The 20349-nt window shown below is 38.4% G+C and overlaps 2 protein-coding genes across 2 annotated transcripts in view; one reads left to right on the plus strand and one right to left on the minus strand.

Annotated features, from left to right (window-relative positions):
- dnajc17 (DnaJ (Hsp40) homolog, subfamily C, member 17) overlaps positions 1-20349 on the plus strand; it is a 35058-nt gene that overhangs the window by 13718 nt on the left and 991 nt on the right. The window contains exons 8-10 of the mRNA XM_044143290.1: positions 1331-1408; positions 2986-3066; positions 4303-4422. Of these exons, the coding sequence (XP_043999225.1) occupies positions 1331-1408; positions 2986-3066; positions 4303-4422 (279 nt within the window). The remainder of the gene's footprint in view (positions 1-1330; positions 1409-2985; positions 3067-4302; positions 4423-20349) is intronic.
- Positions 6952-20341, minus strand: LOC122846369 (cdc42 effector protein 3). The gene is made up of 2 exons (XM_044143291.1): positions 12999-20341; positions 6952-10855 (listed from the first exon to the last, which is right to left on the minus strand). The coding sequence occupies exon 2, from the start codon at positions 10775-10777 to the stop codon at positions 10178-10180; it is 600 nt and encodes a 199-aa protein (XP_043999226.1). The 5' UTR covers positions 10778-10855; positions 12999-20341; the 3' UTR covers positions 6952-10177.

Here is a 20349-nt window from a genome sequence, read left to right on the forward strand (position 1 = left end):
ATATCACTTTTTTTTTTTTTTTAGGAGTACGGGAACTCATTTCGGTATTTAGCGACAGGACCTGAGAGCAGAATAAAAGAGGAAAAAGTATCCCAATAGATTATGTTGCCTTCTGTGGTCTCTTTCATGCCGAATTGAATTTTCAAGAAGATTCTCTTGCAGTAGAAATTTCCCATATGTAAAAAGACACGCATGGGGATCAGACTGTGTAGGAGTGAATGGTGAATAATCAGTGTTCTGGTGAGACTTGGTCTAGCTGGTGACTCACTAGTTTTTGATGCACATATCTTTAGGAGATCCCTCATTTGTGTACCGGCAGGTATAAATGGAAATTGGCTACAGGTTTTTCAGAGTTTAAAAATTTTTCCCTCCTGTAGCGAATGCTTTCCTAGATGTTTTTTTTATAGAGTAAACCTGGCTGACACAATGTCTTGTTGAAGAAAAGGGTCCCACAGCATGATACTTCTGGCACCATCCCTCAATATGGAGATGATGTATTCAAGGAGATGTGATGTGTTAGTGATCTGCCACATAGAGTTTTGCAAAGGCCAGAAAAGTTAAATTCTGTCTAGAGCACCTTCTTCCACATGTGTGCTTGTGGCACACTGCAAATTTGACTTTTTTGACTGTCTTTTAACAATAGCCTTCTTCATCTCTCTCTGCCCCCAATCTATGAAGGCGATGTCTAATAGTTATCATGGCAACAGATTCTTCCACCAGAGCTCTGCTGCTCCTCCGGAGCTGCTACGAGCATCTCTTGTGCCACCTAAATTATTCCAAGTTTTATACAAATACTATTTTACTCAAAGCTGGACTCTCTTTTTTTGATTTTCCGACTTCTGAAGGCAGTTCAGTGTTTGGGATTTTATTTAGAGGTATGAAAGCAAAGGGGGCTGGTGGATTATCTTTGACTACCTGTATCAAAAGATTAAAGTAATGATCGACAAGCTAAGGCATCAACCTGTAGAGGATTGTTAAGTTACAGTTTTGAAGGTGAGTCCCCATGCAGTCTCTGATGCCCATGATAGAAGTTTCTCTCCATTTCTGCAGCACCAACTGTTCCGAATGGAAATTGACTGCAGGTCCTGCAGGTGATTCAGTGCTGATGTTCCAAGAGCGTAACGAGTTCTTTCTCCTCGTAGCTTCAGCCTGTCCTGATGTTTTTCAGCTCTCTGTTTCTCATCAGAGCCAAACTTGTCTGGCACGGTTCGCCTCCTCTGCAGCTGAGTTTAATCAATTGTACTTTAAGGATTATCCATTATCATGCACTTCTTTATTTCTTGAAAGTGATTATGACTAATATTGGCCTCTTTTTTTTTTTTTTTTGCAGTTAAAATGGAAATGCAAGAAAGATGATGAGCTGAATGGAGGTTATTCTCAAGACATTCTGCTTAAGCTACTTCATAAGGTGGGTGTCCTGAAATTTCACTTGTGCTGATCAGCTATAAATGCAATAATTTATTGAAATTCTTTTTTTCATGCTCTTAGGGTTTTAAGAGCTGACTTTGAACAAACCTGCACGCAAAAGTCCACCCTTATTTGAGGCCTGCATGACATCAGTGCTCTAGATTGTTTACACTTCCCCTTAAACAAGGCCTATTAAGTTTTGTAGCAGTGAAAGTGCTGAGGGCAATGTTGTAGTGCCCTTTAAAAGCCACGCACGGCATTGTTTGTGCCCCTCGTACCAGGTGATTAAACTGTACCAAGGGAGGCTTTAGGAAATGTGCTGTTCTCATGCAACCCACCACCACCTTCTGCCACAATTTGTCATGAGGGTTTTTGGTGGGGTGCAGGTTGGCCTCAAACTAGGATGGGGCTAGTGTGGGTGACGTCAAGTTGCCCAAAGTAATACAGCTGAATTTGTTCTGTTCATGAATGCATCCAGTATGGTCTTAAAAAAGTGTTGTCCTGTTCGCATTTTTAGTCAAAGAAAATGTGTAATGTTTTTAATGGCAACCATGAGTGAGTGACAGTTAGTGGTTTGGATAAGCAGAAATAGCCAACACTCTGTGGGAAAATGCGGACGGTTATGAGTGTGCATGTATGCAGGCGTGCGTGGACTTGTGTACTTTGGCTGCCTCCAATAATAAAACTTTGTTTAAAGGGGCAAAAAAATATGTTAAGATATTTAGATTTCGTGAAATGGAAGCCTTTTGAGACTCTCCTTTGTCACTGTTGGCTGGATTTAGAGTGTCCTCAGTGAGCATTTGCATTCCGAGAGTTTCAAGTTCCCAGAAAGCTGAATTTTCCCTCTTTCTCTTTGCTCCCATGAAAGGCTAAACGGGGAACAGGTTAATGCCAAATGGCCTCCGAAAAGTTGATAGAGCTAAACTAACCAAGAAGAAATCTTTTCTATTCTCTAATACTGTCTTAAAAAGCAATTGTTTCAAAACATGTTTTTATTTCCATCAAAGAAATAAAGACAGGTTTATTGTCTTTAATTGGAACAAAATTTGTTCAGTACTTCTTACACTTTAATTTTGGTGTAGTTCAATTTCCAAAGCTTTAGACATAACTTCACTCATTAACTGCAGGCAAGCAACGTACAGTATTACCCCTTTTCGTCTTCAAGAAAAATGGTGACTAAATATGTAATGGTGTGATGAAACAAAAGTGAACTGTTTTCCCAGCTGTTGTTCCAAAAGATACAGTTTTCTTCATGTGGTACTGGAGTCTGTATGGTGGATTTATTTTTTATATCACCTAAACTTGCCGTTGTCTTAGGTGTGTAAACTTTGTGTTTTATACTTTTTTTCTTGTGAATACAGGTGACCCCAAAAAACAAAAAAAATTCTTGAATTCAGTAAATTTCTAACTTGTATTTCTCAAATGTGTGATATTCAGCACTGTTTTGAATCTTGACTCTACATATGTTTTTGTTTTCATGGTTACGGATTATACTGTGAAAGGAAATACTAATTCAAATATTCTGCGTCTTTCTTTCCCTTCCACCTCATGCTTTCATCCTCTTGCTGTATCATCTAGTATGGGGATGTTTTAAATGTGATCATATCGAGTAAGAAGAAAGGAAGTGCTGTTGTGGAGTTTTCGTCTGTGAGAGCAGCTGTAAGTATCCAAGGCCTTCACATTTACTGTTCTGGTTAGAATCTCCTTAGGAGACCTTTTGAATTGATCCACTTTAGTTCATCACTTGCCTTAGAACAGTCTTAGAACGGGTTTTGAATTAGATTATTACTAGGAATAACATTTGACAGACGTCCGGACCCCAAGAAGTTGTCTTTGACCTAAAATGATCCTGTGCTTTCGAAATTGTTGCACTGATTGGAACCATCGAACTGAAGCACTTGAGTCATTGTACTGGCTCCGCAGGCTCTTTTTAGTTTTCGTGTTCCTTTGTTTGTTGTTTCCTCTCAACACAGCATTTCTGTCAGTCTACTAGATTTAGGCAGTGATCGTGGCATTTCCGTGGCCACAGAACCTTGCGAAAGTATTTATACCCCTTGAACCACAAACTTCAATGTGTTTTTATTGGGATTTTGTGCAAACAGAACTGCACAATTGCATGATCCTGCTTTTTTTTTTTTTTTTTTTTTTTTTTTTTTAAGCAAATAAACTTAATTGGACTTAACTCAGATTCTTAATTGGTTTTAGGTCTTTAACTGGGCAATTCTAGCAAATTAAAATCACTTTATTTAAACTGTAGAACTTTTGCTCTTGCTGTATGTTTAGGATTGTTGTGTTGGGAAGTGAAGCCTCATTTCAATCCAATCTCAATGCTTTTGCAGGTATTCAAAAGCATTGAGATGCCTCCAAGATTGCCCTGTACTTAGCTTGACTCATTAACTGTAGGGAAGCTAAGTACAGTATTGCCCCTGATACAGTAAATCATCTCCACAGCATGATGCTACCACCAATAGGTGGATGTGAGCTCATTCTCCTCCCCCTTTCTTATGGTGTTTTTGGTAACACCCTGTCCGGCCCATACCAAAAATCTGCCGCTGAATCACATCAAACGTTTTAGATTTTTTTATTTATTTATCTTTTTTAAATCCTGGATTCTTTTCCTTCTCCTTCCACTTGTACCCTACTTAGTGGTAATCTTATCCCAAAAACCTTATGAAAGACATTGAAGCTTATGGTTTATAACATGAGAAAATCTGAAGAAAGGGGCACATTATAGAGGAAATTTTAACTACAGCAGTATATTTTTATTTGTGCATCTCTTCTGTTTAGGAACTTTAGTTCTAACCAACATTTAACAAAGATTATTACAACTTTACGCAAAATGTAGCGATCAAGTAGTTTAATTAATGCTAATGATATTTATATATCTAATTTTAGGAACTGGCTGTTAAAAATGAAAGTGGGCTGAGTGGTAACCCCTTGAAGATTACATGGCTGGAAGGACAACCTGAGTTTGTTGCTGCAGCATCTCAAACCGGCCATTTCGTGTCTTCACAGGTACTCTTATAACACAGAAATGTATTCTTTGAAATTTCCTTCTGCTCTCATAGGACATGCCTCCCCTGTGTTACAAAGTATTGCCGGTTGCTGTTTCTCCAACAAAAATATTAACCTCTCTTTAGGAAGAGTTATGTAAATGTTCAGATTTTTTTTCCCCCTCCGTATCAACGGTTCAAATGTTGCCCCAGAGTTTGCACTTTTGTTCTTTTTGGCCACAATCGGTGTGGTCGGGTAAGTGGATCTCAGTTTATTTGTTTTGGAGTGGTGAGGCGGTGGCCTCTCACTGGTTCAGAGAAACTGGTTGGGTGCTCATTAATGCAACTGACCTGGGAGAGTCCAGGAATGTTTCACTTCACACGACAGCCAAGGGGAGGCACTGTGCAATAATGACAGCCAAACATGTCAGCCGACTGTCGAGATTATTTTAAGAAAAGCTTTTGTGTATTCATACTGGCGTTTGTGAACTTTAATCCTTAGTTTTTATCCTCAAGTTTAGTTCTTTTTTAAATCTTTTTACTTGGGTCCTTTAAAGATGTGCAACTTCTTACATTGACCTTTTGTAATATTTTGGAATATTTTTTCAAATCACTGTAAAATAGTCTGGCAAATATCTATTAAATAATTTCTTGTTGTAGCATGAAAGGGATATAATAAACTATAATAATGATTTCAAAGCAGTAGTTAGTTATTATTAAGTAACAAATAGAAACAAATATAAGGAACAAAGATAACTCTTCTCTGCTCTGGTCATTTTGCCTCCTTTGCCTCTCCCTGTTTCAGCTGGACGGACAGTTGACTTTAACTCCAAGATTGGTTCAGTCTGTCACCCATTACTATAAAAATGGGCAGATGGTACTGGTGTTTCCTGCTGCTAAGCTTTTGGATATCTCAAAAGTTTTTCAATAAGAGCTTAAAGTAAGCTACAAAGTGACATATGGCACGTGTCCAGGACTTGAAACTTTTTAAGGAACTTTGTTTTATTTATTTATATTTCCAAATGTAGCAAAGCGTACGATGAAAGATGCCTAATCTTCCAGGGGGTGAGATGATAAACCAATCAGAAGAGTTGAGGTAGTGATGGAGACATCACCCACTGAGACCAAAAAAAAGAAAAAACACAGAATGTCACTCGCAGATATGTTTTGTTAACTGCACCTTTGGTTTGGCAAGGTTGTCTCAAAAAGCTCTTGAGAAAAGGAGTTCACATCTTATGTGTGGGTGTGCATTACAGCTTCCAGAAATGACATTTCCTAATTCAACTGAGATTTTTTTAAAAGCATTTTAAGATTGACTCAGTCTGCATAATTTATTTCCTAAGTTCTTCAGCTTCTCTGTGGACTATTTCTCTGCACTTGTGCACTTATCTGTGTCTCTGGTTTCTGGTGAACTGTATTTCAACCCTCGGCCCAGTGAGGGGTGTCAGACCTCCTACATGGGGTTTAGAATCCGAGACTCAGCCTGCACACTGGGACTTGTCATTCTAATCTTTTTAAATGCTATTATACTAACTCAGTTTGCTTTACTGACATCCAAAGCTGATTCTTTTATTCGTTCTTTTTTTTTTTAAACATTTTTTTCCTCTGCAATCAAGTATGAAAATGTTATTTTGATTGGGTAATTTTTCATTTGGCTCTCAATGCAATACTTGTCTGTTAAGAGATGCCCGACAGTTACAGTATACACTGTAGCTATTGTAGATTTTGTCTGGAGATAGTGGACATTGAGTGGATTCTGGGGAAAAAAAAAAAGAAATATTTGTGATGTAAACATCTGATCTGTCCCTGGTTCCCCAGCTTTGGCCATCTGTAACTACATAGGGTCAAAATGGGTGAGGTCTTTCTTCTTTAACCTCATCAGTCCAAACACAGTGCTCGACAGGTCACGGTGGGACTAAAGAGAGCTTAAACACACAGATGACTTCACCCCAGTTCTTGTTTCTTTGCTTCTTGGCTCAATAAATGCATCTGGAGTCAAAAGGGCTTTTCTAATAAAAAAGGGAGCTGTGTCATACTCTCCATCATGATCCCTTTCTAATAATGTTTAACACGTACAAACTAAATAAAATCTTAATATTTGTCTAACAATAAAAAAAAAACCTAATTCCCACTGCATTACTTGGAAAAAAGAATGTATTTTAGGTTCAATCTTTTTGGCTTCACTTTGGATAAATTAATTTGCAAAGCATCAATTTAAATAATATGCTAGACCTGCTGAAATTTCTAAGTGAAGCACAAAGGAAGTGAAATTCATGCAATATATCATACTTATACAAGGATATAAATGTAGACATATTAATCAGTGGCTTGAAGAAGGAAATGTCATAACTCTACAATGGATTTCCATAAACTCCTGGATACAGAAGAGGTTTACAGATTAATCTCACCAATACTGGCTCTGTTTTTCCTGAACTCATAAAAAGGTCCAACTCCTCCCCAAAAAAGCTGGTTTTTCATTAATTAATTTTTTTGAGTTCACCAGGCAACACATTTTGTAAATCTCTAGACAGCTTTCCTTTATTTTAATAACAGTGTTAAAACTTGTTTAAATTCACCAAAGAGAAGAGATGCCATGGCATGATTCATCCCATTAATTCCTGTCAGAAAATCGTGTTTATGGTTCACTTTTTTTCTGTATTTTTCTGCCTTGTAAGTTGGAATAAAAGGGTAAAATATCATATGAACTGCCAGAGTCAACAAGCACGTGGTGGAAATGTGTAATTTGAGCAGTTTCGTGGCTCTGCTTGCCAGTAAGAATCCCCAAAATATGTTTTACAAAATTGTCTCCAACATATTGGTGATCAGATCAAACAAATTCAAGCCAAACACCACTGTACCTATAAATTAAATCTCTTCTAAGACAGGCTCATGCTTGGAGCTTCAGAAAGAGGATTCACACATGTGGCCAACCATATAACTTACAGTCTAATAACTGATGGACTGTAACTGCATTACTTCCACTGATGTCTGCCAAGGCATATGCTTGAGTCTCCTGAGAGATGATCTCATCATTAATCACTGTGTTCATGGTTCAATTTAGAATATCGTATTATTTAAGGTTAATACATCACACCACATTTAAATCAGAGTTTTATATGCCTGCCTCTTCCATCTAGACCCAGAGTCAATTCAGGTTTGTCACGACAGAACCAGATGCATCAGATGAGCTATTCCTGGACTTTTTCCCCAGTGTGCTGGTTTCCTAGTACCTGAAAAGTGTGTTCTGAGAAAATTTCCCTTCTGTCTGAAATAGATGCGTAGCGTGTGGCCCAGCCATCGGTATGCTGATTTAGCTTGAACTCTTTCCATGATTGTGTAAGAAAAAGATACGCTTCATATCTTATCCTGAACAAAACTTTAACAAAAAAGTGTTTTGAATTATAAAAAGGTTAATAATTGTATTATTGTTTAGTTCTCGTAGCCAGGAAAATTAAGTCAAAACGTCTTACCGTAATTTTAGGTTGTTTTTTTCAAGACTATATGAAATTCAGTTATCATTAAAGCTGTGAGATGAGTTCATAAGTTTCACTTTGACATTTCTACATTTAGTAATGTTTGTGAACTTTAGTCACATTTTGTCACTTTACACCACAAACCTCAATTAATTTAAATGAAATTTTATGTGATAGACCAACACAAAATGTAGCATAATCAGGTATTGTTTGTAGCATCTGTTTATTTTAATCTGAGGCCCCTAAAATCCTCCAGTACATCCAGGTGCCCCCAGACTACTAATCATCATTAAATGGAGCTTACCTTTTTTATATAAACAGAAAACAAATGTACATTCGAAGATTTAACTCTTCTTATTTGGTCTACGATTTCGGCTCATTGCGGCTGCCCTACCTAGTACTTTTTTTTTTCCCTTTGTGAAGAAATTGAGCTATAATCATTATGAGTCATTGTTGCGAACAAGGCTCCAGCTTTAACTGAGTGGTGCAACACCTGGCAAAATCCACCTTTATTGTGTTGATTTAGGCATTCTTCAGAGCAATGGAAATCATTCAAGGCAGTGGTTTTCTTAAATTAATTGTAATGCAATGCCAGAGACATGTTTTAATATATATTGCTGTCCATTTCCACATTGAATTATTTGTACCCAAGACAATGATTGCTGAAAAAAAAAAAAGGTTGGACATCAGTGAGATGCAAAACATAATCCGTCCATTTTGGCTTCTTTTGCTGAGAAGCCAAGTACATGTCGGTCCATTGTTGTGTAAACGGTCCCATTCAGTTTATCCACAAAACCACCAATGATGGGATTTGAACGTCGTACATTTTTTTGTACAAACCGGTAGATTTTACAATGCAAAAAATGCTTTCACAAGAACTTTTGTCATAACATACAAGAAACAGAGGTATCGAGTTTAAAACATCAGACACCAAAACAGACATACAATGCAGATGTATCCAGAAATAACGCTGTTTCTGTTTGGACATGCGTAGAACATTGAGTCTTTTGCTTGAAGCCGGACATTTGTGGTTTTTGTATTTCCCAGTTTGACCTTTCAGGGTGCAGAGGAATTTAACATTTTCAGGGCTTGTCCCGCATATCATCCTCCCAATCCCCCATTAGTAGACCTCAATTGTCTGCACAAATTCCTACTTGGATGACGTGAGAACAAATGCAATGCATATACATGAGACGCAGCATGTATTTGCTCAGAAGGTTGTGTTTAAGTCCTCATCAGAACTTCTGCTTAAGAAGAGTTTGTCTCCCCCTTCCTCTCCAACCTCCCTGCATGTGTAGATGTATAGTGTTACTCACCGCCACTTTCTTTCTTGAGCGCCATCTGCCAGATCATCGCACTCTCATTTGCAGCTAACAAAACAGCAGACTCTGCCATTTCTTTCTTCTTATAAGGTCTTGGACCTGTGGCCCAGCTTGGTATGCTGCCCAACCTGCCACCACTGGCTGGCTTTTATTGGAAGCAGAGTGAAATGTTTGTTTTCACTGTACTGCTGGGAATGAGAAATGGGGGGTACCTTGCTCTACCTTCGAGTGGGGCCGCCAGGATGCGTGCGGAGGAAAAATTGCCCTATGCACACAATAGACGGGCAAGCACGCCAAGACTCAAGACATCACAGCTCAAGGACCTTGGATTTCAGCCTCAGCTTTTCTTTTCTTAAACACAACACCCTTAAATCCTAACAGCTGCTTTGAGTGTGGGCTGGGAGGTTATAATAGTAAAGAGGAAATGTAGATGAAGTTAGAAATGCCCAGACATAAAAAAAAAAAGTTCATACCTTATCTTTACCATTCTATTGTTGGCAAATGCTGGTTACCATAATGTTCTACGTACAACATCATGTCTTCCTTAGAGTAACAAGATGTTCATTTGTTTGTTTGAGAATGTAAAGATCTTAGGAAGCAGCAAATATACGTTTTTACTTTATTAAGTATCCTTGTTAATAAAACGGTGTCAAGTCTTCCAAAGAAGTAATGACATCAGTATTTTGCATAGTTGCACAGTTTGTCTATGATCTGGAGAACATTGTTCACAAATGAGTTTGTCCAGATCCAGGCTGAATAAAGAGCTACTGTCCTCGTAAATTGATCTCCTGTTTGGTCACAGCTCTCTGCAGACTCTTTGTGAAGACCAGGACGGCAAATTGAATTATAAGCAAAATTATCCAGTCTTTGCTAGACTGGATAATTTATCATGTCGTCATGGTTATGCAAAGTTGTGTCCCAAGAAGAGTATTAAGTTAAATTTCTTCAACAGCCAGTGTCTTGCCAAGTTGTTCAAGGTTCTTCAGTTGTGCAGTTTGTCCATCACCCGGAGAACATCCTCCAGGATTGAAGGGCCCAGGTCCAGACTGAATGAAAAGCCACTGTCCTCATCCTTAAATTTATCAATGTGTTCACTACTCCCTGTGAACTCTCGATCTCTATCAGAACCCATGCTGCCACCTCCGGGCCGGCAAGTCTGATTAGAAGCAAAGTCATTCCTCATTTCATCCACTTCCTCATTTTCGCACTTATCATCTTCTTCACTGTCCAGAAGAGGCAAAGAGTTGCACTTCTTTCTCTTCTTGTCCACAGACCACTCGGGGCTCTGCATTCTCTCCGTTCCATCCAGGTTCAGACGTGGGGGCTTTGGTGGTGGCTTGCAGCTCAGGAAGAGGTTCTGTTCACTCTTGGAACTTTGTCGGAGCAGGCCATGACCCATTTTGAGGAAGGATAAATCTCCAAAACTGTCATCTTGGCCGTCACTCCCAATGTGAGAGACATGCCGGAAATCACCAAGGGGTAGACTGATCATTTCGACAGATAGCACTTCTCTCCTCCTTGAGTTCCTGCTGGACCAGCGACTGGAAGATGGATTTCTGTACAGCGACGTTTTAAGTGGCATCCTGATGGATTTACTGGAGTTGGACTTTGATCTCTGTGAATCCTCAGGAAATGATGCAGCCTAAATACATAGTGCCATCTGCAACAACAAAAAAGACAATTAGGATTTAGCAAATGATAGTCTAAAGCAAGTCTGAGCTTGTGATTGTTCTGATATTCAGCACCAGATGTAAGTGCAGAGGTCTGTTCTCAGATTTAATGAGAATTGACAGCCATTGTTTAGAGACTGCACCTGTTGGACTCGATCGTAGCGCAGTGAGATTTAGCATTATTTGGCAGCAGAAGGATGACCCAGCAATGCTTTGAAGCCTTTGTTTATAAATATTTATTTCCAAATCCTATGTTCTTCCCATAAGTGCAGGTGTGGTCTTCTACATAGCCTCCAGAGGAAGTCTATTAATCTACTTAAGAATTCCAGTAAGAAAAGCAAAACACTACAAACACCAGAAGAGTAATTACTTAGTGTTTTGGATCCCTTCAAACAGTTTTTAAAGAAGGATGTATTTTTCCTCTCTTTAACTGTCAGAAATCAAAATAAATTTGATGTGGGAAAACAAAGTGGTGGAATGAATGAAGACACTTTTTGTAATTGCCTCAGATGGTGAAGTAAAGTTAAATTAGATGCAGTTATTCCTTAATGTCACTATTTTGTCAAAATCTCAGGTTTGCTGTGCAGACTGGAAAAGTCAGTAATTAGCTTTTATAATGTATTCTAGAAAGTATAGAAAAAATAAAATTAAATTCAGTGTGGGAAATGAACATTTGGTTTTTCTTTCTTTAATTATCCTAAATGATGAAAGTCTATTTTTTCAATTGGTAGATTGATTTTTACATTGAATGTTGGTGCACATGCTTTATCTTGATTGGTATCACCATTTTGCTTTTTCACTCATGTACCGAGTGGACTCTGATTCGAACCTGACTGTAAAGTGCCAAACAAAGCACTACAACCTCTGTTTTTGAAAATTTTTTAAAAAAGGATAAAATTACTGGAAGTGATAAATCAGATTTTAAAGAGTCTGCATTTAGTCCAGGAGGCTTTTTTAATTATAGATTTTAAAAATGGATGTGATTTAAGTTCAGATACATCCCAGGCTGTGGAGCTATTGCGCACGTTATGCAAAAAAACGAAAAGTGTTTTGGGCAGATGGTACCACTAGACCATTTAAGCAAGTTTTAAATTAATACCTTTTTCTCAAATGTCCATAATTTTCTGGGAAAATCTAAAATGCTGAGTCTGGAAAAGAATTGCTTTGTATAACAAAATCTGTAGCAACCGTGACATCTTTCAAATCCAAGACTCTGTTTTAAATTCTTCGTATTAGGCAACATCTTGTATAAACGGTAATTATATAGCATCTCACAGAGGAAGAACCTTTGCATTTCGTGACTTCTAAGCATTTTATTTCCAAAACCAGAACCCAGTTCATCAACTCTGGCATGTCGATTAGATAATCTCCTCGCCATAAAGGATTTTTACAGCTTTGCCCACATTAGCTCTACATTCGTGACTTGAAACACTAACTCTGTAAATTTGTAAGCCACTTCAACAAACATGCTTTGTCGGGCTGTAAAACGTTTTATCGGCACTTTAGCAGCAGCAGGAGGTTGAAGAGTGCGGACACAACAGCATTCCTTTCCAAACATGTCAGGTCAACCAAAGAGGAGTGTTATGATTCAGCTACGAGGAAACACCTCATGGCTAAGTAGAAGTTCAGCTCAATAAAACAGATTGACCAAAAGAACACAGTTGTTTTATTTATTTGACCTTTATTTATACAGGTTGTCTCATTTAAATCCAAGATCTTTTACAAGAGAGACCTTTTAGCTATCGCTTCTCTTTCTAAGTCCTTTCCTCAGCTCCAGGATTATCATAAATAATTATTTTCTCTCCAACCACCTGGTGTGGAATGGCTAAAAACAATAAAACATATAAAAATGGATGACTATATAAACTTACCAGTCTCATTGGTTTAAAAATAAAATCCGGGATATCATGAGCCCACACATGCACACCCGCCTCAGCCAGGAATCTATGCTGCTTCTAACTGCACCTCTGACAAGCTGTTCGTCGACAAGATAAGACTTGTCATTCATCAGAGAGCAATGCTTATTTCCCAGCTTTGAAACACTGACACAAAGCTGTAGCCTATTCCCGGAGAAGGTTAAAGAAAATTTCATTTAGGATTTAATTACTTTAACTGCAAAGAAACAGTTCTTACCGTTTTCAGCTGGAGAGAGCGCTGTTAGTTGTTGGGCAATGAATCTTTTTGTCAGTCAGCATAAAATTTGGATTGTGCTGCAGAATAACCTCCAGGTGTGTTGCTTGTGAAAGGCCTCCTTGCGTAAATGATAAACCAGAGGAGGTCAGAGTACAAGGGCATCCAGGTGGAGGCTTTGCTTGTTTTTTTTTTAAATTTTTTTATGTCGGTTTTTGTGAAGTCAGCCTGTTTCAGAAAGTCTGCAAGTCATCAGAACACCATTGTAACTGCAGAGCAAGTCTGCCCAGCAGGCATAGGTGTTACAGTTGAGTTTTGCTGTTTGATTGGCTGCACCCTTCACCTGTGGGGGAAGTAGGTGGTAAATTGGAGCTGCTCATTTTTTCCATGTTCCATGTTATTAGTAAAGATTGAAACTATGCTGGATGGTTTAGTTCCAGAGAATATGCTTGAAAGAGAGGGGTGAGAAAAAAAAATTGTTTTAGCCTCCATTGATTGCATGCTTATTAAAGGAAGTTGTAATTGGTGAGCAAACAGATTGACCACAAAGAGGAGGGGGTTAACAGATCTCTAATCTCCAAGCTATTGTCCCTTTTCTCTGCTGATTTCCTGATTTCCCGTCTGCTGTTGGCTTGTGTAAAGCCCCACAGTCAACCCCACTCCACAGGCTCTTCTGCCTGAATGGAGGCTTTTGGCTTTTCTGTATAATCAAACAACAGACATGTCTGAACAGACACCCTGGGTTTCACAACAGAAATAACCGGCTGTTTCCAATTCTCACGCTTCCAACATGTTCCCTTTGCCCTCGTATGGGGAGGCTGTAACGAACTGTAAACCGTCTCAAAACAACGTTTTCTGCTCTGCTGTACTGATTGCTAATAGTAAATGTAGTTGTGGTTAAACTTGTGGTTAAAAAAATCTCAGCTGGAATAAAACATGAAGTTTTCATGTGAGATGCATGAAACTGTGAAGTATGTGGGTTGCAGGGTCATCTTCTGGCGTATTTTGATACATGAGGGACTGATTCATAGCACAAAATCAATGATGGTACGAAAGAATATAATCTGGAAATATTGAAACATCTCAAAACATGAGCCAGGAAACTCAATTTTCTGCACAAATGGTTTTGTTTTTTGGATAATCACCAACATAGTAACAAAGCGACTTAAGGACAAAAAGAAAATTATGTTTTGGAGTGACCATGACAACTTTCCAATCTTGGTTGCATAAAAACTCTGTGAAAACAGCTGAAAGGGCGAATTACAAATCCGACAAACATGTCAGGCAACATGGGCCAAAATTCCACCAAGCTATTGTGAGAAGCTTGAAGAAAACTCAAAACGTTTGTTTGACCCAAGTCATACAATGTAGGAGGTAAATTCTACGTTGTAGACTTCTGTAGAAAGTAATTCAAGTTCAAATTATCTTTCTTTATTCTTGAATTTCATGGATATAAATCATTTTGGTAATCCTAACTGACCTGAACAGGAAAATTTTAGTCGAATTCAATAGCAAACAATGAGAATAAAAAGGATAGGTGACTTTTTATACAGTCTATGTAAGCATCTGGTTTCAACTGTAATTTTGTCAAAATATTTATATTGCGTTCAGACATAAAGGAGGAGAGCTTTGTACATATTTTTGTCTTGTTCTTTGATTTTAAATATGCATGTTATGAAGGAGAAATCCTTTTTTTTTTTTTTCAGCATTCCTTTTAAATTCATCCAATAAACAATAGGCATGCCGGCTTTTCCTCTCCTCTTCTCCCGCTCCATGCTCCAGTGCCAGGACAGTCTCCAAGACCAGACACAATTACTCACGCAAGTGAAACTAGAACCTCTAGCCAAGTCTGAAAGAACATTTTACAGCATCTCCCTTATGAGAAAAACTTCCGTCCTCCACCTACAGCCACAAAGCTGCTTTTATGCTAGCAGACACTCAGGTTGAAGAGTCTGTATTATCCGCAGTATTTGGAAGTGAGTTCAGAAGACCTGCAGGCTGACAGAGGCTGGGCTTATTCCGCTGATGGTGTTCTCATGCTATGTAGCCTCCAGACTGCTAGGTTTAGCCTGAACTTCATTTCAGTATAAACGTCTTTTCTAAGGCCTGACCATGGTGGGCAGTGTGGTTTGATGCAGCTATGCTGGGCCTGAAATCATGCTTTTTCTTCCTTCTGCAAAAGAAAAAGTGTTTCCAGATATTGCTTTGACTGGTGCTAGAAGCCCAAACTGAGGCTTTGGTGGATCCTCCCAGAGCCCTTTGTTGTGTGTTCTTCAGCTCCCTCTGTGCTAAGGCTCCTAGAAGGGCTGCTCTTAAACAGGATTTACTGCTTGCTTTGTCTGATTTCCTTTAACTAAGACATTGTTAAATCATGTCAAAGATGGCACACATAGCTTAACTGAAATCAGTCGGCCTATATTTCACTGATGGTTCTTCTAGAATATATAATGCTCAGATTGGGATTAAGTTTTAAACTGAATATAAAGTTAGTCTTTTTTCACTTCTTGGAACAGCTTAAGCCTGACTTTTCAAGGTGTTTATAGAGAAATGTTGCAGTGTCACAGTGTTTTGATCATTGCAAAAATCCTAAATGGTAAAAGCAGGTTTTCTGCTTATTTTGTTTGCGTCAATCAATGTGCAATTAATTTAACCATTTAATGAGGGATACAGTCCAGCACTGAACCTACATCTTCACCTTCACCTTCAGTTCAGTTCTCCTTGTTTAAATAGAATTATCTCACAATGAACGTCTACTTATGGTACTATACAAGACACACCTGATACACAAATCTATTCCAAAATAGATTGGAATTTTGACACAATTTGATTAAAATCAATCAAATTCAGTTTTTTTGCAGTGCGGACATTTAATCAGAATGATGTCTAATAAAATGCAGTCAGATTCAGTGGATCACTTCTGACAAGCCTTTGAGTTCTTCATGGAGAAGAAATAAGGCAACAAATCCTCCGTCATCCTCCGGCTAAAGGCATGAATATCCAGTTAGATGAGAAGGGTGGGGCAGAAAGATGAAAGTGGGAGACAAAAATAAAGAATACAAATAGAGAATACAGAAAAACACCCTAGAATTTCTGAAAACAGTTACCAAAAATTTTGTAGCAGTAGTTACATTTAGTAATCATGTAATTCAAAACATTTTATTTATACTGATTTAATGCATTGCTGCTTGACCCAGTTTCTGTTTAGATCGTAATCTTGAGATGTTTTACTTTTGAATTCACTTGAATGATGCACGCCTTAGTCATCCTGGTTCAGATGAAAAGGCAAGTTGAAACAATACTTCTACAGCCACAACATTAAAGTCATGTTTTTTATGATAGGACCAAAGTTTGAATTCTGTTTTCTTTTAATAAGAATTAGATCACAAAAACCATTCCACTTCCTGGCTTTATTTACACGTACGCTGATGAATCAGATTGAACTTCTCAGAGGTTGGCAACAGAAATGAGACTTATGATTTTTGCGACGCCGTAGCAGTTTTTTCTGAGAACCTTTATTCCTTTGGGACTAAATAAAAATGTCAATTGCATATATGCTGCAACTTTTTTTCCTACTTAAGAAGAATCAGGAAAGCAGGTGTAATAATATATTATGTTTCAGCAGTCATTACTGGATACAAAACCACATTTAAATTATGGCATGTTGGCTTCAACTCATTCAAATTCTTAAAAGACGGAATCAAGTTAACAAAAAGCAGAAATCTTCAATCCAATGAAACATTTTGAATTTTTGTAATTTCAGCCTTTTTGACAGCCTTCAGGTTAAAGATTTGAAGTCTAACAGTTGCACAAACTCATTTGTTTTACTAAAGAATATCTTGCAATCAGAGAGCTTTTCCAGGAACCAAAGTATGTGAGACGTAATTTTGCACAAATAGATTGTTTGAAATCAAGGGACGCAGAGGCCCCTCTTTTCATTTTTTTATAATTTCTTTTAAAGCCCATCCATCAAATAGAGATATGCCAGGAGGTAAGGTCTGTGTAGCCATTTTTCATTTCACTGTTTATTTCTTCTACTTCTACAGATTCCAAAGGCAATCTCTGACTCCATATAGCAAAAGTCTGTTCAGATTAAAACATAGACCACTGACAACCACATGCTGAGCACAAGCACCGTTGCTCAAAGTTTAGAAGCTCTGAACGATTTACCTTTTGAATTTGTAATCTGTTTATGCCTTCTGAAATCTATAAACAAAGGTCTACAATCCAGCCTGTTTTACGCTGTTTTTACTTGCAGAGTAAAAAAAAAAACAAAAAAACTATAAAAGATGTTGGACTGTCACAGTCAAATGCTTGCAAGACCCAAAAATCAAGAGACAAATATGAGCAAGTGTTTCTGTTGTTTTCCCCCCGACAGGATAATGTACACCTTCTGTGTTTCAAAATGAGTGATGATTAATTCACTACTGAGTGCGACGCTTACGTTTCGTCTGTGCAGTCATGCCACTTTGGCTCTTTTTGTGTTGCTCCAGCATTTGGCACACAAACATTGAAAAGATTTCTAAATTTAAGTGTGCAAGAATTCGACTCCCATAAATCACATAACCCAGAGGTTTTGACACACAGAAACACACGCTATGCCACCGCACACACACTCCAGAAAAATAGTACCGTGATTAACCTGACCACACTGCATTACAGACTGAAATGTTAGCCTGAAACGCAGAAAAGGCTTTGGAGTCTTTATATTCTTGTCCAAGACAATTAAACAGAGATAAAGCATGGATACTTTATATTTTTGTCCCAGACAAGAATATAAAGGCTGGATATCTGTCCAGTTGCTTCTTGGCTCAGTGAATGCATACATAAAGCTCTCCAATGACTGCTGGTATGGATGAGTAATCCATTATCCTGTAATCTGTCAGGCTGCAGTGCTCACAGCATGGAATGACAAGTATTTTAACAAGAAGCGCTCATCGTACTCCTGCTGTAGCTTGTTGTTTTTATCACATACACACGCAGTCGCCTGTACTTCACACGTACCAAAAGAAGTGGTGTAATGGTAAGTGGATCTGACAAGTTATGCTAGGGGAACGGGGTGGCCACCTGCTGTGTGAGCGACTTCCTGCTGTGTGTTAAACTGGCTGACTCATGGAGCTGATGCTGTTCAGGATGCCATAACTGTTCTGGGGTCAGGCAGGAGTTGAGTTATTAGGGAAAATCAGCTGTGCTGGTGTCATATAACTAATCTTCAGGTTGTTTCTTTGTATAAGAACATATCACAAGTTTAGAATTTGAATGAATAGATGATTTTATAGATAAGTGATAATTGTGTAGGTTTTTTTTTCTTTTACACAGAGTGATATATTTCAAGTGTTTACATTTGTTCATTTTGATGTTTATGGCTTACTGCTGTTGAAAACCTACAAAATATAGTGTCTCAGAAAATTTGAATATTACATAAGACTTATAAAAAGGGCCACTGTATTATATATATATCTATATATATAATTTTTTAATGAAATACAAATGTTTGAAGATGCATATATATAATCTACTTACTTTTTGCAAGTTCAGGTTGCATCCTTCAGCTTGTCTGGTTCATTAGCCCTGGTGTCTATCATCTTCCTTTGGACCTCACTCCATAACTTCAGTCTGGTCTGCAGCCCAATCAAGCAAAGTAACATAATGGTTCAGTAGAACCTTCTGTCCTCGTTGTACCACTGACGAGGACAGGTGCCACGGTTATGAGGAAAGGGGAACAATTAGTGGTCTAAAACGTCCCGATAGATTGTTGTTCATGGAGGCCATAATCTTGATATGTCTGTGTGAAAACACTGACTCCAGCCACAGTCTCTTCCTTGCACACTTGTTTTCTACCACACTTTTCCTTCCACAAAATCTTCCGCTAGTATTGCCCGTTTAGGCATGATTTTCTAAGACTGTTAAGAAATTTCTGCCGTCAAGTCTGCAGTCCTCTCTGTGATTGTGTTTGTCATAACATGCATCTCTGAGTTAGAAATGCTGGTTGTGGGTGGTGTTTAATGGTTTCCAAGTCACGCTGGGTTCCGGGATTACGGCACCAGACACTCATTCACACACGCATGGATGCTGTATCAGTGTTTAGTTACAGGGTGATGCACTGGCTGAGCATCTAAATAGCAAGTTAACTCCCCAGGCAAGGAAACATCGGTCATCTCGAGAAAAGGATGCATCACATTTCCCATATAGCACCTGTTAGTGATCAGAATTCCTTTACCGCTACTGGACTGTATGTTGGTAAAATGTTATAGACCTTCAGTCTTTCAGGGCGCAGTTTGGTGCTGTCTCCAGCAGAGAGCATGATAGAGGAGGAATGCATTATGTTGACAAGTTGGCTCTTTTATACTTGTTTATGTTTTATTTAGCTTGAAGATGCAGGAGTTGTTTATTTACCTAATGGTGTTCGCGTGATATTTCATAGTTGCGTGCCAGACAAGGGCTTGAGTTCACATTATTGGAATGATAATAGCAGCTTTCCTCAGCCCAGGGGTGGAGTGGAGGGCAGCTTCCCTTCACGGACCCTCCGCTCTCTTCCTCCTCACTTTTACCCTATGCCTTTCTCTGCACATGGATAGTGGAGTCCCCGTGATGCTTTCCAGATGTCTCAGCTCAGCGACCAGATTGACAAAACCCTACATCTTCTCTTTATTTTAAGGACATGTTCTCATAAATGTCCTTAAAAGAACGCACGCACCCACACGCCTACTCTGTCCTGTATTTCACTGTCTTGGTAAGGAGACATTTTCTTGGCACAAAAAATATTTTTTATATAATCCTTCTAAAGGATGGCTCATGCTGCAGAGAAATAGCCACTCTTTCCTTTTAAAATGTGATTTTAATCTGTGTCACATCAGGATCAAATAAATGCCTTAATACATGGCTTCCTCCCTGAATTAAAGTTGTTCTTTTCTTTGTGAAAATCCAAACACTTCTGTTTTGCATTTGTTGCCAGTGCACGGATTTGATGATTTTTGTGTTCCTATCCATTCATATCCATTTAATGCCTGTGGATCCATTGTTTTATTCATTCACAAAAGTTAGGGCAGCTATTTCCAACCCAGATGTTTAGGTAAGATGATTTCAAGCTGCAGAATTGCCATTTCTAGGCAACTTTCTCATACTTGATCTCAGTGTCATGATGATGGTAACTACGATGAGTGTCTCTTTCCTCTTCACCCATTGTTCATCCATTTGTAAAATCAGCCATTGAATCCTAACAATGCTTCTTTCTTTGTGTCTTTTTATATTTAAAATAAACATTTGAATCTTTGAGATCCAAACCACAAACTGTCTCTTTAACTCTGTCCACTAATCTAGAATAAACTCTGCTTTCCTAATACGTCATCTGTGTTTT

The sequence above is a fragment of the Gambusia affinis genome, linkage group LG16 (assembly GCF_019740435.1).
Source record: "Gambusia affinis linkage group LG16, SWU_Gaff_1.0, whole genome shotgun sequence".
NCBI lineage: Eukaryota > Metazoa > Chordata > Actinopteri > Cyprinodontiformes > Poeciliidae > Gambusia > Gambusia affinis.